The 21,365-nt window shown below is 36.2% G+C and overlaps 2 protein-coding genes across 12 annotated transcripts in view; one reads left to right on the forward strand and one right to left on the reverse strand.

The window, feature by feature from the left end:
* The window catches only part of LOC105229482 (CUGBP Elav-like family member 4), an 823,207-nt gene that overhangs the window by 252,139 nt on the left and 549,703 nt on the right, over positions 1 to 21,365 (forward strand). The gene's annotated exons all lie outside the window — the stretch shown is intronic.
* Positions 7,158 to 8,185, reverse strand: LOC105227170 (C-type lectin 37Db). The gene is made up of 3 exons (XM_011206386.4): positions 8,030 to 8,185; positions 7,888 to 7,958; positions 7,158 to 7,828 (listed from the first exon to the last, which is right to left on the reverse strand). The coding sequence occupies exons 1-3, from the start codon at positions 8,109 to 8,111 to the stop codon at positions 7,361 to 7,363; spliced, it is 621 nt and encodes a 206-aa protein (XP_011204688.2). The 5' UTR covers positions 8,112 to 8,185; the 3' UTR covers positions 7,158 to 7,360.

The following is a 21,365-nucleotide window of genomic DNA, read 5'->3' on the forward strand; positions in this document are numbered from 1 at the left end:
ACTAAATAAATAATCGGATTTTTACAGATATGAGCTGACAACATTTAGCAGTAAGGTTAATTGTGATATAAAAACCTTAAATATTCATTTTAAAGAAGTTTTCATAATTAATAATATGTTGAGAAACCATAAATGATCGAAATTCGAAAAAAAAACCTAAAAGTATGCTACTTAATTTGTTGTTGAAAGCATAGAGTAGCATACAGGTATGCTACTAAATTTGCTGAAAGTATAGAGTCGCCTAAAGGTATGCTACTAATTTTGCTGAAAATATTGAATCGACTAAAGGTATATTTACAATTAAAAAAAAACTTAAAAATGGAGGATCTTTAAAATACTTTTCTGGCTTTCAGAGGCTAATCGAACGTAGTGATCGCTTTGATAGAAAATTTGTTATAAAAAAGTTTTTGCAAATAGTGAAAAGGTGAAAAATTATAAATATTCGTAACTTGCTAACCGCCTAAAAGTATGTTATGAAATTTTCTACAAAAAATTTGCCTAAATGTATGCTACGCAATTTTCAGTAAAAAGGAGAGAGCTTTGAACTGTTTTTTTTTTCAAATTTTAAACAATTTTCAGAAACTAATCGAACTGGGTTTAAGAGTATTTAAAATTAACCGCTTAAATATATTTACCTTTTGAACACTGGCATTAATTTCACTACTAAAATTAATAATAAACAGCTTTCTAACTATTATTTCACACTAATGTACATATTTCTATGAAGAACACCACTATTCGACTACAACGAACAACACACTCACCCATTTACAAATACGATCTAACAATTTGTTGCATGTATACATATTTACACGCAATTATTTGCAAATTTGCCGTATCCACCAGCTGCTTGTTAACGAACACACCTATTTGCGTGCAACTACTTCACCTCGCCAGTATTTATGTAGTAATTAAGATATATTTATGATTATATATTTTGCTGGTGTATTAGCGATAATAAGGATATTGTTGCACGGCAGCGGTGAACGAAACAATGGCAACGCTAATGATGCACCACAGCGGCGCACGTCAGCGAACGTTTATTTCATTACAAGTAGTTGCCACATTATGCTCGAAAAGACACGTCTGCATATGTTTATATGCTTTTATGCTCGTATGAGTGAGCTACATAACATTTTGTATGCATTTGTCTTTATATAGCCCTGTCAGCTTAAAAATAGCGCAGAAATTTTCATAAATTATATACATTTTCACAATTTACCATTAAGTGGACATCATTTTCTTAAAATTGTTAAAATAAGTACTGTCTGAGTTAGGTGTATGCTTTGGATGATTAATCATTTGTTTAGAAGAATTAGGGAGTAGCCTACCAGAATTCGCAGTATGGAAAGTTTCAAACCTCGTCTGAAATATGCTTAGCCTCTATTGCCCGCTGCTGCATGCTGTGGCATTGAAAATATTACCGGGCGCCAGCAGCAGAAGCTATATATATTTTCGTAACCATACATAACCGTATATGAAGACGATGTGGAAACATGACAACTCTTCCTTCATGATTGTCTCGCTTTGCTAGTTACACTATCACTATTTATTCGATCTACTCTTAAAAAATAGCATCATTCTGTGTGAAAATTAAGTTTGCTATAATATATTTTAAATCAAAATTTAATTAGTTACTCAAATTCGCTCAGACTTATTTATCAGTTCATAATTGCGTTTGAATACCACGTAACTGTAAATAATTTATAGCCAATTTAGTTTAATTCATTTCAATTCAATTGAAAATTTATTTGCTAATTTTCTGCTAACTGTAAATAATTCATATATTTTTGATTCGCTGAAGGCTAACTCATTCACTGCCACCACACTGCAGACGGAAAGAGAGAAAGGGGGTTAAATGGTTAGAGGGAGTTAGGAAAAAAGTGAGAGTGTGAAAGAGAAAAGGAAGAGGAGTTTATAATAGAGATAGTGTGAAAATATTTTTTTTCATTTCTATACTGAACGGTATAATTAAGTATGCCAAAAGGAAACGTCGGAAACTTTATAAAATTCGTTCGCATGTACATATCAGATTTTGAGATATCGATTCGAAAATTCGCACACTTTCTTTCGTCCCTAAGGTGCTACTTATATGTTGAATTGGTCGATATTGGTCCACTATAGCATATAGCTGTCATACAAACTTTACTACCCAAATAATGTCCTTGTAGGGAAAACTTTTTCAGTTTAAGAGATATCCTCACGAAATATGTCATGGCTTATTTTCCAATACTATGGTATATTATCTGCAGAAATTGTCTATATCGGTCAACTTTAGCATATAGCTGTCATACAAATTGAATGATCCGATTCATATCCTTGTATGAAAAACTTTTTTATTTCAAGAGATATCATCACGAAATTTGGCATGGATTATTTTCTAATGTAACTATACATTATCTGCAAAAATTGTCTATATCGGACAACTCTAGCATACAGCTGCCATACAAACTGAACGACCAAAGTCATGGTCGTGTATGGTTTTTTAGTATTAGTGAATGTTATGCTAGTTTCGCTGCAACCGAAGTTAACGTTTTTTTCTGTAGTTTTTTTGTGAAATCATAAATTTTGGTTTTACTGAACTGAAATTAATAGCTCATAAAATTTCGTACGCTGGTCAAAAAAATAAAACGCGAACAAAGGCAAATAAAAATGCGGCAGCCGCTCTGTGAAATTCAAAAATGTATTTATTTTGCTTTTTTAATTAATATGCGCCCGTCGCAGTAGCGCCAGCAAACGCCAAACGAAGCATTGATTGAGCGTGTGTAATTACAAAGCACACATACACTCCCAAACAAACGGTGCGAGCAGGATAATGGAGGCGGTAATACAAGCGCAGCGACTGATATGTAACTGTCTCTGCATGTGTGTGTTTGTTGATGGCACAACGATAGCTGGTATGCCGGGCATAAATCACATATCAATGAAAATTTCCGTACTGATTTATATTTGCGGTCTATGCATGTGTGTGTGTGTGTGTACTATGCAACCATATAGTAGCTGCAACATAACACGCATCAATGCCAATAGCAATAACACAACAACAACAACAACAATAGCGCACACATGCACAATACAAACAAGTGAACAAACAAATACGCGCCTGTTGGCAGTCACAGTCGTCAGCGTCAACGCATCAACATCATCAAACAAACGCCTGCCAATGATGATGACAACCACCAAAAATTTAATCAAACAGAAAATCTGAAATCTGAGCTGAAATATTGACATGAATCGAATGAATGGCATGATGATGAGTATTACACGCATGTGTGTATGTGTGTGTTGGTGTGCGCTTGGCCGCAGTGAGGCTGTACAGCAGTGACTGCGGCGAAAACATATCAAAACAATAATAACAACAGCAACAAGCGCTCTAATAACAAGCGAAATCAAGCAATTTCATATCAAGCGGCTGAATGATTGGCTGCCGCCTGACACACCACGGCCATGCACACACCCACACTCGCACTCTTTCACGCTGCTGGCTACTAAATTTACATAACTGAGTTGCCATGCGTGCGTGTGCATGTGCTGTACTACTTCCCCTTGCGGCTGTGCTCCCTTGAAAATGGTTTTATTTTCACATTTTTTTGTTGTTTGCGTTATGCGCTGTTGCCTGCAGGATATATGTGACATAATGACATTAAACGCAATTATTTACGCATGCAATTTGTAAATAACAGTGCCACAGTAAATATGGATGATAAATAATAAAAAAATTGCAATAATAATATGTTACATAATAGTGACAGTGTTCAACATTGCAGCGAATTTGGAGCAAAACTACTTCAGGGCTTTCTCACTTAACATATTTTTCTTATTTTTTAACACTAAACAGTTTATATTAAGTATGTCTCTATGTTTGTAACACCATAAAGCAAACGCCGGAGTCACTAAAAAATATATATCTAATTGATCCGCGTAACGAGCTCAGTCAGTTTAGCCATGTTGGTCTGAGTGTATATACGCGAATTAGTGCTTCAGTTTTTGAGACATCGATTTGAAATTTGGACTATCCTTTTCCACTTAAGCAGCTGTACTTTTGTTGGTATTACCAATATCGGACCACTATAACACATTGCTTTCATATAAACTTAATGAACCGAGTCAAATGTTTGTAGGAGAAACTCTTTCAGTTGCCGAGATATCTTCTTTAAATTTGGCAAGGATTACTACCTGAGGTAACCATGTAATCTACCGAGAAATCGCTCAGATCGGATGACTGTAGCATATAGCTGCCGTACAAACAGAACGATCGGTATCAAGTGCTTACATGAAAACTCTTTCATTTTTTAAGATATTTTCACGAAATTACGGTACGGATTATTATTTAAGGTAATAGTGAAATCCGTTAAGGTATAGTACAGATCGGACCACTATATTATATTGCTGTCATACGAGTACAAACTGAAAAACTTCAAAATATAATTACGAAATCAAAACACTGTCACACAGCAAACACATATGCAAAACAGTTGAGACTGACAGCCAACACCTACGCTGTAGTATTGCATGGCTGCGCAGCCAACAAATGGCAAGCAACAACAAACATACCTGACAAAAAAGCAACACTAACCAAGAGCTATAGCACAGCAACAGGCATTCAAGGCAACACATGAAACAAAAGCCCACTAACCATGCACAACAGTTTGCCAATCTACTCAACGGCCAGCGTCAGTCAGTCAGTCGGAGCGTGTGGCAGCAAAAATGATTGGTGGAAAAGTTGAAAGTTATGATGTGTCATTAATCAAAAATTGAAACGCATGCATGCGTATGATGAAGGGAAATTTATGCGCGCATACTATCTGCCGTCCGCACACACACACACATACACTAGCAGGCAGGCACAATTGCCTATCTACCTCACATAAGCTCGCAGCGGTAAGCAGACACTTTTGCAGTGGCGCTGACGCAGGCGCTGGCATTGAGTGGAAATTTGAAATTTTTAAATATTACGCATATCATTTTCATACACAAACACACACACACAAGCGCATACGCATTAATCGCGCTGGTGCGGCATTGTGTGCGTAGGTGAGATTGGTTTATGCAGTTTACGTTTAACGCCTATAAATATGCAACAGTAAGTAATTTCAACGGTATTTTCGCATATGACCGGTGAAGGTGACTGCAGCGAAGGAGCTGCTGAACCGAAGTCGAACAGGCGGTTATATGTATGCATTTACCAGTAGACAATTAGCTACTGCAGGAACCATTACCTGTAGGACGTTATTTTATAACTTGGTGCTATATGCTACAGGAGTCCGATCTTTAAAACTTATTAGGATATTGTAGCGAAACTTTGGATAACTTTTTATGCCGAATTTCATGAGGATATTTCGCCAAATCATTTTTTTTTTCATATAAGGACTTAAAATTTATATGTTAGTTTCTATGGCAGCTACATGCTATAATGCTCCGATCTAAAAAAATTAAATTTTAAAAATTAAAAAAATGTAGTATTGTTTTGGGAAACAGCCCATCACAAATTTCGTGAAGATATCTGCTTATATAAAAAAATATTCTCTGCAAGACTTTCTCTCTACCGTTCATTTTGTATGACAGCTATATGCTATAGTAGCCCAATCCAAACAATTCTTTCAGAGATTGCATTGTTGCCTTAGACAATAACGCATGCAACATTTCGTGAAGATATCTTTTCAAATAAGGAAGTTTTCTATACAAAGACTTTACTTTGATTGTTCAGTTTGTGTGACAGCTATATGCCATAGTGGTCTGACATCAGCGACTCTGGCAAATGAGCAGCTGCTTGGTTAGAAAGAAACGTGTGCGAAATTTTAGATAGATAACTCAAAAAGTGAGGGATTAATTCGTGCCTTTACTATCAGACATAGAGCTTAGGCCATTAAAATTAAAAAAGACTGTTGTGTATGCATCCAAATAGTCATATCCGTTGTATAAAAGCTATTATAATTAGCTTTATAGATAGCTGAAAAGATAAGAATCAGAACAACTGTACCATAACTACTTACTATTAAACATGAGCGTAACTAGTCCTGAACTGGTTACAAACGAACCAAAATGTCACCTATGTTTATTACAAAGAAACTAACCATTCCACACTTATAAGTTGTTTTTTTTAACTGGTATGGAGGAACTAGTTACTTGACTAGTCCATCACCAGTTGCAATATGCACTTATGTCTAAAGCTCGATATTCTTATAAAAAGTGACGAAAAAAGTGACTCAATTTTTTCCAAGCGTCTTAGCGCATATATTTCTATAGTTTCTTCTTGGGTTTTCGTATCCCTTACGACTTTATGTACATAGAAATCTACACGCACTTGTATTTATAGCATTTTACGTGCTTTCTTCAGAAAATACACAGTGGATCAATTAATTTTACTGCGCTAATGAAATAACAATTTATGTGCATTGCTCGTCGTCCACATGACCATGAACTTTTTACACATTACACAGGGCCGGATCAAACTCCAAGTTTACCTTACCGTCATATAGGCGCCAATATGCATTGCTTATGGTTTCTCAACTTTCGTTTCTTAACGTGAAGCGGACAGCACATTACGCAACCACTGCCACAATACTACTTATAATGCGTTCATCGAGGGTTGAGTAAAGCGTTGAAGAAATAAATTTTGGCTTCGTTTGCCGCTCACAATTTTTTCAGTTTCACATACATAAGTCTTGTATGTTCGCTTGCCTACATTAACTAGTCTCTGGAGAGTTATTTGTGTCTTATACGCTCTGGTTAATGTTTCGCAATGGGTCCACTATGCACTCAGCCTAAAATCAAACGGAACCAAAATAAGTGGCAACACCTCACAAAATGTCTTTTCCTTCTTTTTTTTTTGACAAATATAAATTTTTAACTTTTTTATTAAAGCTTATTAAATTTGAAATTTATTTACAATTTCTTAATTCAAATATGTGGCAACACTTTACAATTTTTTTTCCATTTTCCGTAGTTCTGATTGTAGCTGATCGATATTTATGCATACGTATAGCACTAAAGACTAATATAATATTTTAATTTAAACTATTTTTTAAATTTTCATATGTATATTTACAATAAAGTGGCAACTCTTTTTCAAAAATATATTTCTTTGAACAACTAAATCCACAATTATTAAATCCTTCGTGTTATTTATAATTTCTTAATTAAAAATATATGGCAACTCTTTCCCATTTACCAGTTTTATTTAATTTTGTTTGTAAGTGATCAGTATAAACATTGAAGACTAATATAAAATTATATACATGCATAAAAGTCGTGCACTTTGAAAGAGCACCATATCTCCCTCGCTCTATGTGCTCTTAGTTGGCGCCATGTTCTCTAATTTGTTTGAAGGGGAAACCAAATGGTAAGCGCCGCCCACGCACTATGATCTGGGGCATAGCGAGTTTGATTTAAAACTTTGGAATGTTTGCGCAAGAGCCTCAACTAAGCCGCTTAGTATACAGTTATCGTTTTGATACGTCAACGAATTCTTTCCACTGCAATGACTGTTGGGTTCGCGATACTGACAAATTGCGAGAAGCTCTGTGTCACACCTGTTATCATTCATTAAAAGCCTTTTGTTGTACAAATAAAGATCAATGCAATCTTCATTATTGCCCCAATTGCTAGGATTGCCTGATGACCATTTGGTAAAGATCAAAGGTCGGCCAGTGGTGTGTGTGACGAATTCTCCTTCTCTTGCCAAATCATTGCCATCAATCCAAAGCCGCGAATTTATATCTCGAGCTAAAATGTAATTTTGCAGTGCCAGCAATTCTGCATCCGATTCAATACTCGCCAACTCGCCACCATAAGAGCGACAGTAGTAAGATGCTGCGAACCAGTTCATCTATTTGAAGATTTGTTTATAATCTAAGAAATAATAATTGCTTTATACAGCATACCCACCTTTAAGGACTCGTTAACAAAGTAGTACTTGCTGCCGATTTTTATGAAAGGATGCATATTTTCCGTGTTTACTGAAAGTATTTTAATCGATCGCAAACGATTTTCTTATGCGTAAATCAAGTTAATAAAACGGAGCTCTTACCACAATTATTACAGGTAGAATCCGCCGCGAAAACGCCATAGATGTTTAGACATATTAAAACAATGCGTGTCAAATTCCCCATTTCAGCGTTAATAATTTTACTTGAGCTGCGTCTCTGACTGATCGCGTCAACGTTCTCTTTCTCACTGTTGTGTAGCAGCGTAAGTGTCTTATAAATACCCAATTAAAAATACAAAAAAGGAAAGAGATAACAGCAAATATAAAAACAGGGATAGGAATGCCAAAATTCTCTTGGAACCGATTCTTGGAAAGAAAAAAGATATACAAATTTTAATACTAAATCAAAGCTACAAAAAAAAACACAATAGCGATAAGCCAGAATTCGCAGTTAGTTTGTTTAAAGTAATATTTTCGAGTGCTGTTTAGTGTTATCAGTAAAAATTTTTATGTACATACAAACAAGTAAGAGGCATTGTGCTGCTGTTCATATCGAAAATTAGAAACTGTAAAAATTTTAACGAATTGAAAGTTTGAAAATCCATCTCGTTACTGGATACAATTAAGACTCGATTACAATGCTCCTACAATGCTACTATATATAAGAATATAAGAGTTATGGGACCAATGTAGCGATTTTATAAATTTTTAAGAACAAACGGAATTATATAAAAAAGAATACGCGACTAAATTAACTCATATTCTTAGCGAAATCTTCGGCTTGGTACATAAAACGGGAGCGAAACATCTCATGTTAACTTTGTGGGGGCTATGATAAGTTCTGGGACAATTACAAAACTTAAATATATTCACAATAATAGTTTCTCATAATTTTGCTTAGAATCCTCACATATTATGCGGAATACACAGTCAACCTAAAAATTGAAATTTTTATATTTAGTATATGAGTGCTAAAGGAAATAGGATAAGGAAAGTATTAAATCCGATTTTAGTAGCATAAATATATTATATATAAGAAAATTCAGCTCTCTTATTTTTTATAAGGTTGTCAAATATCTCCCCTTCCGCTTTTTTGATCTTTATTTAATGCTTTATAAAAAGTGTTACAGTGATCAGATTTAGTTCAAATATATGCCGTTTCGTTCGATATTCTGTTTCTATCTAGACGACAACTTCATAATACCCCCTTTGTAGAAGACCCCCTCCTTATTTGCGAAGACATGAACAGCCAATTTTTACAAGCCTCTTTTGAGCACAACTTTACACCTACAAAGGTGTTCGCCATGGACAGGAACAAGTGGTAATCACTTGGCGCTATATCCGGGCCATATGGTGTAACACTACATCCTGCCTGTTGGCCAATTCTGGACACTTCTGGTCGATCGCCTGCTTCAAGCAAACCAGTTTTTCGCAGTAGATGGTAGAATTAAGCGTCTGGCCATTTGGGAGCAGCTCGTAGTGGATGATTCCCTTCCAATCCCACCAAACACACAGTAAAACTCTCCTGGCCGTCAATCCCGGCTGTATGTGATCCACTTTTCGTCGCCAGTCACCATTTGCTTCAAAAATGGGTCGAGTTCGTCCCGTTTCAGCAGCATATCGCAGGCGTTGATTCGGTCCAGATGGTTTTTTTGCGTCAAATCATGCGGCAACCAAACATCAAGCTTTTTTGTGTATCCAGCCTTATGCAGATAGTTTAAAATGGTTGAGTGACTAACTCCCATCTTCTGAGCGATGTCACGAAATGCGACATGCCGGTCTAACTCGATGTTTTTCCTGATTTGATCGGTATTCGTCGTAACAGGTCTTCCGCCAGCTGGCTTATCTATGGTGTCGTTTTCACCCGCTCTGAATCGTCGAAACCATTCCTCTGCAGTTCGAAGTGATGGAGTACCATCCCCCAAAACACCATTAATCTGATGTCTTTTTATGTTTTGGATAAATTTGGAGATATTTGGCAGCTAAGGTCTTATAAAGCCAGCTAAGTTCAGGTTGATGAACTCGTTTTTCGCGTTTTATTGTTTTCAATGGTAGATTTCTCGATTGTCTGCTTTCAAAGTCGACTAAAAATAACATTAACGGTTGTGTAACTGACACAACAAAACTTGAAGCCATAACGGTTTACTATAGCTAGAATTTCATCGCCATATACACCCGAGTGGAAAGTATGGGGATGCCACAATGCTGCAAATGTAGGCAGTGCATTGATAGCGACACAATGCTAGTGTCCATAATTGGGTAAGAACGCATTATGCAAGAAGGCGCAACAAATGCAATAACAATAATAACTACAAACAATAGCAACAACAATAGTGGAGAGTAGTTACTTTACGCTCGCAATGACCACAATAATAACGAACAATGGCCATATGACATACGAGTTGGTATATGTAGCATACATGCCGCCTATGTTGTATGCCATTCACATGCCACGCCATGCAGAATGCGTGCAACGCATAGCGTAGAGAGTGTGGCAACAGTAAAATGTAACAAAATTGCAATTTAAATTGTATTTGCTACTGGCATGGGCAATTTTAAGGCGCATAAAAGCGAGAGCGGTGATGTAAGCATCATGCGGAGAGTGCAGGAGAGAGCTGCCTGCTGCAACACATGTGGCTTGTACGTGCAGTACTGACCACAAAAGAGGCTCAGCGCTGCACATATATACATACGAGGATATTATATTATTATTATTACCATTACCCAGTAGCAGAGGCCGAGACCGGGGCCAAAGCTAAAGCAGTGATGGAGGCAGCCACGTAGGCGACGGCAATATGACAGCCGCTACTCAAATTTGTACGCATACAAATGCAGATATCCTTCACTTGGTAACTATATATGCGTGCATGTGTGTGTGTGTGCTACATTTTATGCCGTTGCATAATTTCAGGCATTCAGCCATTCACCAAGCAAACAAGCAACCAGAAAACAACCAAACGTGCTTGTCGCTAAGATATTCAGGCATATGAAAGCGAGGCACTTGGGGTGTGCGTTGCAACGGCAGGGCACGGTAGATGGCACTGAAACAAATAACAACAGACAGCGTAATGATGTTGATGGCGACGATGATGCTGCTGAAGGAGTGGCAGCGGTCACGAGTGCTGGCGTTGCACAGGAAAGAAGGTGTGGCGTAAGATATAAAGCAGCTTCCCACACTTTTGGCGCGCCATATTTTGAAGTGCAATCAACTGTGCGTCACTGTTGCGGACAGCGGACAGTAAACGGCCGACAAGCCGACAGGCCATACGCATATCCAGTAGATGTTGGTATTATCATGCGTGTGGCTGACAATTTTTCACCAATACGTTTGCATGTGGACGTTCATATAAATGTGTGTGTGTGTGTGTGCGAGGATGCCAGCGAAGGCGTCGTGTGGCGAAAATGCTGACAACAACATATCAGCGTCACGTTTTTGTCACACATGTCTTACGCACGTACGACGGACGATGTGAATGCAGGACTCTGGTACTGACAGTGGGCTGAAAAAACAAATTTTGGATTATAAATTTTGGAAATGAAATTTGAGTTCTCAATATTAGCAAGCAGATTAAAATTCTTTGAACTTTTTTTCGAGATGTAGACTGGCGAATTTCAGATACTTTTAAAACACTCCAATATTTGCTGGAGCAAGTTCATAAAATACTATATAAAAAAATCGGTGTTTTCTTTTACCGATGCAATGGACTCCTTTCTGTACCACTGAAAACCGATTAAAAGTACACAAACTATGAAAAAGCTTGCCAAATAAAGTGAAAGCTTTCCATTTCATGCGATATTTTTTGGTAAAAAAATTAATGTTGTTGAAAGCTTTTCATTTTACGCCATTATAATTAGAAGATGATTAAAAAGCTCAACACGTTGATGACAATTTGTCGTTTTATTAGGTCGCAATTAAGTGAAAAATGAAAAGCTCGTCTAGCTTAATGAAAGCTTTCCATTTATACAATTGCTGTAAGTAAGAAAACTGAAAGTTCGTGAATTCAGTGAAAGCTTTTTCTTTCATAAAATTAAAGTTGACATGAAATAAAAAGCTCGTCAAACTTTTTGAAAGCTTTTCCTTCTTTATGCTTATAATTTTGGTGAAATAAAAAGCTTATCATGTTAAACACTAGCCGTTTAGTGCTATTCAAATCAAATATTATATAAAAAGGTTGTGTAGTTAGGTAAAAGCTCTATTTTATATGGGCTTAAGCTCGTTCTCAAAATTGAGCGGGTTGAAGAGCTCTGTAAAATTTTATTAAAATAATGTATTTTCATTCCAAAACTTTATGTTTTCACACTGTGCTTTTCATTCCTTTTGTGCCTCCCCATCCTCAACCGCAGCACACGCTTTAACTGACATAACAAACACAATTCTGAGACATCCTTCAGTAACGGAATATCATTTACAATTATACAAATTTTCTCTGCTCACACTTGTCCACCTACTATTACTCACACATACGCACACAAATATTATTTTGAGGCTGGGTACTCTAAAATTAAATAAAATTTAAATTCAGCAAACGATCAACACAAAATTCTATCACACAAGCAACACTATGTATTTAAGTAAATATATATGTATGTATATATATACCTATACGAACCGACATATATGCGGTTGATCAGCTGCATTGTTTGCTGGCCTTACGCTCGACTTGCTGCGTTGCTGGCACTGCCTGAGCGCACATTAAGCAGCTGCTTTGCTATCAACGCACGTAACAGCACACACTGCTAATATCCTTTGCATATCTGTAGGCGCACACGCACAGCAGCACATGCATATTATACGGCTATTTTACTGTCACTTAGTGCTTTTAAGCTTATTTCATAGCTTTAGTTTTAGTTTTAGTTGAGTAGTGAGGCTTTACATTAGCATATAGACAATCATATTACTGGCGGTTTTATGGCACTGTTTGATGGCAAGACATTTTCTATAACACTGCACACACACATAACCACACACCAACACATGCATGCACTGCATTTGTGATGCAATTGTTATTGCTTGGCGCCAACATTTCGCTTTGCAGCGTGAAACTTTGCCAAAGCAGCGTAGAATTTGAATTTTAAAATCATGTGCGGGAGGGAAGAGTCTTCAACCGCATGCAGTTCACTTGCCACGCCTGTGTGTATGCAATAGCTTATGTACACATATAGAGGGAGTCGTGTAGCTTTGGAGGGTCATTGTTCATTGTGTGTTGTGTTTGTGTTTGTGTTGGCGGCGGTAACTCAAGGTGCTTATGGACTTGTTTACCACTTGCATTTTTATGTTCACATAAAATTGTGGTTTTAATGAAATTACTGTCCTAGTTTTTGCAACTGACTACCACGCTCATTTTATATTTGCTTTGAAGCTGATCTTAATGCGCTGGAACTTAAGAAATTGAAGTGAAAATATTTTTTTTAGATTGATTTTGTTTTTATGTGCTAGTTTACTTTAGCATATTTAAAAATTAAATATTTTTCAAAGTTTTTGGGTTTCTAAATATGTTATATAATTTTTTTCATATTATTTCCACAAAATAACGTATGCTTTCATGCACTTCACTCTTCATAGAAAAGATATGCGTATCCAATACATTAAATATACAGAGGCCAGTCAAAAATAAGAAAAAAGTTTCTGTGATATGCGTGACATTTTTAGAAAGCTTCTCTTAAAGCTCACCAACGTTTAGAAATATTTTTAAGTGGGTATTCTCTACTTGAGGAAATAATATTCATACTATATTTCAACTAAATCGGCTAAATTTCAGATATTAAGGCAACTGCATGAGAAAAATGTAAGTTCGACAAAATGCGTTTGAGGTAGGAAACCTCAATTCTTCTAAAATGGTCCAGATTACGCGATAATAAAGGGACTATACCTTCAGTAATAGTTTGAACTTTTTGTTTTCCTTTAAAGAAGATATTATTGACTTAGCTATCGAATTTTGAAATTTTTGATTTTTCTAATTTTTTATATAATTATTTGAAGAATATTCCCTACAACTTTAAAGCCTTCGAAGGTCTTCAAGCTGTACGGAAAACCTGCTTTAATTTTAAATTTGAACCATAAAAACGTTTGCCACCGACTCAGCTATGCATTAGATAGTTTTCCTCAGCATAATACCAAATAAATCAAATGACAATCAAAAGCCAATTATTGCTCTCCAATATTCATTACGCTTTCAACTTGACTAGCTAAAGCCATCTCGCATTATGCCTTGTTATTTGACTTCGCCTTTAATTTGCGTGCACAATTGCTCTCAAAATATACACTTACGCACGGATACTTGCTTATTTGGCTAAAAAATACGCCTGTTATTATTATTCATTAGGCATTTTAATGGCCACATACAAACCCAGTTAGCTTATTGGGGAAATTATGAAGCGCACGTGCGTCAAAAATTGAAGAGTTCTTTGAATAAATTTGCACAAATTGCACAATAATTGCCAAAAAAGCACAAGGCGCTGTCATGGCAACCATTCAATTGTGATTTATTAGAAAAGATGCTAGAAAAGCCAACAAATTATTTGTGTGTCAGTGCGGGACAACAGGTTGTGTGTAGTTGCGAAATAATGTGTGTACAGTTGTGGGCATGGAGATATGTGCACTTGTGCATGTATAAAGCAAAAGTTTGTAGTTATATACATTCATATTTTGAAGCATTTTTTTTTTTTTAAATAAGTCGAAGCTGCTAAAATTGAAAAACTAGAAAAATATTAATTTATCTCCATTTTTTTATTTATTTTGCTTTTAAGCACAAACGAAAAATGCTTTCATTTACTCAAGCGCTTAAATTATTTACTTAAACTGTACGCTTTATAGTCCGCTTTTTATTTTAATCCCCAAATAAATATAATTTCGTTTCCGTTTCATGAATTTTTTGCCTGTTTATGTATTTCCTATTAATCCGCTTGCTATTTAGAATTCATGTTTTTTCTCTTCTTGTTTATGATTTTCCATTTTATTTAAAACGCAAATCACTTCTACGCATATTATTATAATCTAATTGGATTTGCTCGCTGTATAATGATAAGTAGAGCGGCCTAAGTGGCAAAGAGCTTAAACATCAATAACAGCACGAAACAATGCTGGGGATTATGGCGAATCAGTATTCAATACAACAACAGTGTATTGTTGATGAATGTGCAGTAAAAACAACAGCTGGCTAAATAATGAAAAGCCATGAATTCGTTGTGAGCCGATTGTGCGGATTTAAAGTTGTTCGATGAGCGAGTGGAATTTGGAAAATTTTCATAAACTTCGGTAGATAGTTTTCTTAGGTGTAGTTCTGAGGTATGTGGTAAAGCTATAACGAGCTGGAACAAAGAAGTTTCGAGTGTAGTAAAATTGTTAGCGGACGGTTTATAAGTTCGACTCCCTTCAGCTTGTTAAAGTCATATCCACATTTACAAACGTTTACATTTATATTTTTCCTTTTTGCATAACTTCATTAAGCAAATGCGTCAATTTATTTCAGTTGGAAAAATCAGCATTACAATATATGCATATGCAATTATGGGAACTCATGTGCAGGCATAACGCTGCCATTTTAAGTTATGCACGCGCCTCGAGGATATAATTATTGTAATCATTATTTCAGCGTGCGTAAAAGTAAAACGAAATCACATTTCTCATTAATGCAAATGAATATTTTAGCTAGAGGTAACAAAAAGGCGTAGCTACAAAAAAGGGAAACGATTTTAATTATTTCAGAGAGGAGTCATAAGCAAAGACAAGCTGGAAGCAAGATACTAACCGAGCGTTAGGAAAAAGTAGATGTGTAGGTTGTGAAAGTTTTGAATTCTGAGTACCAAAATCGCGCAAACTGCTAAAAATATTTTCCAAAACCAATAAAAATAAAATAAAAATCGTATTAGAAAATCAAATAAATCAGAAAGCAGTGTGCATTTGCTTAAAGAAGCGTTGACTTTAGCAAATGAGCAGTTATTGCAGCATACATTGAGGCGCATATATATATAATGAAAGTTTTTTATAGCACATCTTTTGGCGCATACAATAATATAGCGTTTGTACAAAAAACAGGAAACAATGTTAGCTATAATACCTTAAACTTAAAGAAAAAAATTCCTACTAGGACATTGATCGATCAATTTGTATGGCAGCTATATGCTATTGTGGTCCGATTTGTAAAATTTATTTCAGTGATTGTACTATACTTTCTGCAAATAATCCGTGCCAAATTTTGGGAAGATATCTCTTTAAATAAAAAAGTTTTCAATACAACAACTTGACTGTGGTCGTTCAGTTTGTATGACAGCTATATGCTATAGTGACTCGATCTGAACAATTTCTTTGGAGAACACATTATTGCTTTAGAAATTAGTCCGTGCAAAATTTTATGAAGTTATCTCGTCAAACGAAAAACTTTTTTATATAACAACTTGACTTTGATCATTCAGTTTGTATGGCAGCTATATGATATAGTGGTCCGATCTAAACAATTTGTTTGCAGATTATAGCATTGCTTTGCGGAATAATTCAAGCCAATTCTCGTGAAGATACCTCGTCAAACGAAACATTTTGCCATACAAAAACTAGGCTCCGATCGTTCCGTTTGTGTGGCAGCTATATGTTATAGTGGCTTGATATCATTCATTCCTTTAAATAAATCCATCTTTGGTAAGAAATGACGTGTGCAAAATCTTAAAACGATAAATCTAAAACTGAGTGACTATTTGGTATACCATATACGATATATAGACGAAGAGGCGGAAGGACCGACGGAAATGGCAAAGCAACTCAGTAGGCCAGTCTTACCCTGTATGTGTACTTCCAAGGGTCTCCGAAGATATATTTTGGGCTTAACAAACATTCTGTCTATTTTAATAGATCCTATTGAGGATATAATGAAAAGATAAAGATCCGCTGAGCCATCGCTGTTGATCAATATTTTTATTATTCGTTAGAGCAGATAACTTACATCAAGTAAACCAATTAAAGCAGATAAAAATGCATTTACACGCTGCTCAGAAGCCATACATACATATGCATCCGACATATAAGCATTAGGGTGTGTCAAAAAAAATTGAAAAATTCGCTTGGTAGCCTGAAAAATAGGTTCTTAGATACCTCTTAAGAAGTATATCGAAGTATGAGCTCTTACTTTTAATGGCAATGTTTCAGCTTTCTATTATTTTGTTATTATCATTTAGAAAAATTCAAATCTCGATTGATATTACTTGAAAAAGATCGTTTTAGTTCGCTAAGTACCAAGCGAAAAAAAAAAATATTTTTTTGTAACCTTCTTAATATATGTACATACATACATTTCCATAGCAGCGTTTCAGCGCGCTTGTTAGTGTGTTACACGCGTTCGCAGCTCTTTTCGTCACTCAACGCCAAGCGCCAGCGATTACTGTTAAGCCCTCATATATATGTATATAGTTGTAGTTGTAACATTGATGTGACAACCGTTACTGCCGTTGTTCACGCGTTAATTTTCCAGCGAAATGAACACATAACATTGACAGGCACAGCAACATACACACACACAAGCACACATTCACGCAGCGTTTCACAACACAGCAGTTTCATCAACATGCCTGCATGTTGTTATTGCCATTATTGTTATTCCAGCATTAGTTGCTATAGTAACAACAACACAGCAGTCAGTCCACAGTAGTCAGCAGTTGGTGGCCAGCATGCAGGTAGGCGGGCAGGCTATCGAAGCAATCGGCTTATGATGAGTGCAGATTCAGCGAAATCATTATAATTTATAATAAGCGTCAAGAGCGCAGCAACCAACAAAAACAACAACAACAACAAATGGCATGGCATCAGCAATGAACAAAATAAACATTGGCAAGCGTTAGTCAGCGTAGCAGTGGCGCAAACAATACTGCTTTCCGTGGCACGAGCGTTGAAGCAGCACACATCGAAACGCATACTCTTGGAAACGGTTTGTGTGTATGTGGGTGTGTGCACAATTGCTTATGCATTATTTTGACAGGCATTTGACGTCAGTTCCCTGCCTTAACATAACATAATAACTTAACACTTATACAAATGCAGTGGAAATGGCAGCGCTGCGCTTTATACTATATAAGTATGCATAATCATTTGTATATCAAAATTAGTATATATTTTTATATAAGCCGCTCTAATAACTAGCATTTATGCTACAAAAATATGTAATATTATTTCACATATACATTTATCATACAAATAAGCGCACACACACGCTGCTGCTGCGCAAAAATCACTCACAAACAGCGAGGTCAGCAGCATTGTCTCTGCACGCAACTGTCACTTCAAATTCAGCAAATTTCAAATTTTCGTTTGCCCGAAATGTAATAGTATTCATGCACTGTCAGGCTGTTTAACACACTAACGCGTAGCGCTTACACTATACAACTTGAAAGTACCCAGTAGGAAAGTGTTTGCTTCATTTTATATGACAACTATATGCTATAGTCATCCGATATGAACTATTTCTTCGGAGAATGCATCACTGCTTTAGAGAATAGCCTATACCATATTTCTTGTTGACATCTCTTTAAATAAAAAAGTTTTCCATACAAACTCTTTATTCAGGTCGAACAATTTGTATGGCAACTATATGTTATAGTGCTCCGATATGAACAATTTCTGGTGACATTACACCGCTGTCTTATATAATAATCCATACCGAAGTTTGTGAAGATATCTCCTCAAATAAAATTTCTTTTTGATATCTCCTCAAATGAAAAAGTTTTCCATACAAACACTTTATACTGATCGCTCAGTTTGTATGACAGCTATATGCTATGGTGTTACGACATCAGCGGTTCCGACATATGAGTAGCTCCTTGATGAGAAAAGGATATGTGTGAAATTGCTGGTTGATATCTCAAGCAAATTCTCTACTTGCGTCTCTCAAGTATTCCTACAGGGGTTTCAAACACAATTATAAATTAGTTTGGGATCAATTTATATGTGTAGGTGCGAATTTTGCTGACATGGCATCACTCGTATGTACACACACATATGTATATAACTGTGCATTTGCCACTGCAGCTGCTGCTGTTTTGAAATTTGATAATATTGTTTTTGTCACAATAGTAATTGCAATTATCGCACCATGCATCGCTGGGTGTGTCGCGTAGCTTTGCCAAAATTGCTTGGATTATTAACATAATTATGACAGCGCTGCATTGTGGCTACAGCTAATTTATTTTCGGCGCACGAGTTAGATTTAAATGTAGTTATTGTTTAAAATTTCATAATTATTTTTGAGGTTATCGAGGTTTTGGCCTATAGCTTTTGGAAATTCAATAAAGGCGTTGTGGTATTTATGGTGTTTACAGCTCTATCATATTAAATAAAATGTAAATACATTATACATACACATAATGGGGCTTAGTTTAGGTAAGATGGCTGACGCCCAGTTTGTAGGGGATCACACTTGAACTGTTATGTATAGTTGGATCTCAGCTATCAGTGAGAACATCCTGAACCTAACATAAATCATTTTAGAAGACAGAGGGAGAGAGAGTGGGAAAGAGATAGGGTTAGAGAGGGAGGGAAAGAGTGAGAGAGAGAGAAGGTGTGAGAGGGTGAGAGTGTGAGAGAGAGAGAGTGTGAGAGAGAGAGAGTGTGAGAGAGAGAAAACTCCGTTCGAAAAGCATCCAACATCGCTGTCCAACATTGAGTTACATATTAACCGTAGAGGTCTAGAACTCAACTCCTGTACGCTCATGGCATTTGTATATGATATACTAATAGTACCTTTTACTGCCTCTTCACATAATTTTCTGAGCTCTGAACAATTTATTTCTCTGGCACTGTCTATATTAACTCCCACAATGATTCAAAAGAACCAAGCATTCAACTCTAGTTGTCCGCCTAATTGATTACCCTTTTAATGAAGCCCACTCCATTCAATTTCAGACATTTGGTAAGTTGAAAGCAGACAACATTGATTGGCCATATTTACGGAACAATTAAAATCATTCAAATAATGAACTCCATTTAGTCAGTTCTATAGAAAGTCTTCCTTACATGTAACCAACTGTGCGCTAACCAGCCTCACTCCGCCGTCATAATAGTAATCAGCGACGCTTAATTAAAATGTCTGCTCAACAAGCATTTTTAAGGCCAATCGTTGTCAAAAACAATGCTAATACACAAAAGCGCTACTCTTGCTTTATTCCTCTCTGCCTCACCGGCAGACAGACGGCTGCTGCAGACGCTTACTTAGCGCCAGCGACTGACTTCCTTTTCGGTATTTGCCTACGCTAAGAATAAAAAAGAATGTCTTAAGACACTGCACTTCGTATCCTTTAGATGCGCGCATTTTGTGAGAGATTGGAGCAATGAGAGTGTGAGTTCACCTGCAGCCGTAGCTGAATTTCCATTTGAAAAACCTTGCTGCGTTGTGGCAGTGAGTCTATATGGCGTAAAATGTTTTTTTTCTTAAGCGCAACAACAATGCAGCTACAACCTGTGGCTGCCAAAAAATTTCACTGCGAACTAAAGTTGTTGAAAAACAACAAAACCAAAGCAAAATACTTACCGTGTGTAAGTAATATACGTTTTTTTTTATTAGTGCATGTAATTTAGTGTGTGTATTTGTAGCTTGTAATATTCTGTCTACTTTTTCTCTAAAGGTTGTTGAAGATTTCCAAGCTTCTTAGCTGTCTGTGCTTCCTTTGCGGTTGCGTCTGACTTAAACTCTCGGCTTTTAATTTGAGTGCCGGCGCTTTTCAATTGCTTGCCTAAGTGAAGCTATTGAGTTCCAATGCAGCTACTTAAGAGTTCGTTGTTCGTTCAGTTCTTTATATACCTTACTCGTATACAATATCTAAGAACCGTTTACGGCTGAGTTTCGCTGGAGATGTATGTATGTGTTCATATGGTTGAAAGAATATGTATGGAAATATTTAAGGAACTGCAGCATCATACAATTTTGTGGCAAATTTAAATAAGTTGCCAAGCTCAAGATCCAATTCTGGGTTCGGTATTAAGCTAAAATTTTAGACCTTAATTTCAAATGCTGAACAGCAGGATCTAATAAAAACGTGAAATCTTTTCGAAAAAGGTAGAAACTTTTCGTTGTCATCAGCGGTGAATCACTTCTTTGTAGATCCAAAAGTATTTCTTTCAAACTCGCAGAACACGCTTTGATGGAAATTTCCGAAAATTTCATCAAAAATGATCATTCAATGATCTACAAACTTCTACTTTGGTTATAGAGTCCTAAGCTATAACTGCGTAAGCGGTGTCTACGCTAAAAAAGAAGAAGAATTAAGTCCTAAACATTAAAAAATCATCATTCAAAGCTTCTACAAATTTTTGCAACACTTTCTTGCCTTTGCCAACATTTTCTACTTTTGCAATATTTTTAGTTTTTTTTTTTAACTTTTTCCTTGTTTCGCTTGCATCACATATGCCTAAGCATTTGCTGGCGAGTTGTTGAAAACAATAGAAGAAACCACTTCATAAATA

This window comes from Bactrocera dorsalis, chromosome 5 (assembly GCF_023373825.1).
Source record: "Bactrocera dorsalis isolate Fly_Bdor chromosome 5, ASM2337382v1, whole genome shotgun sequence".
NCBI classification, from domain to species: domain Eukaryota; kingdom Metazoa; phylum Arthropoda; class Insecta; order Diptera; family Tephritidae; genus Bactrocera; species Bactrocera dorsalis.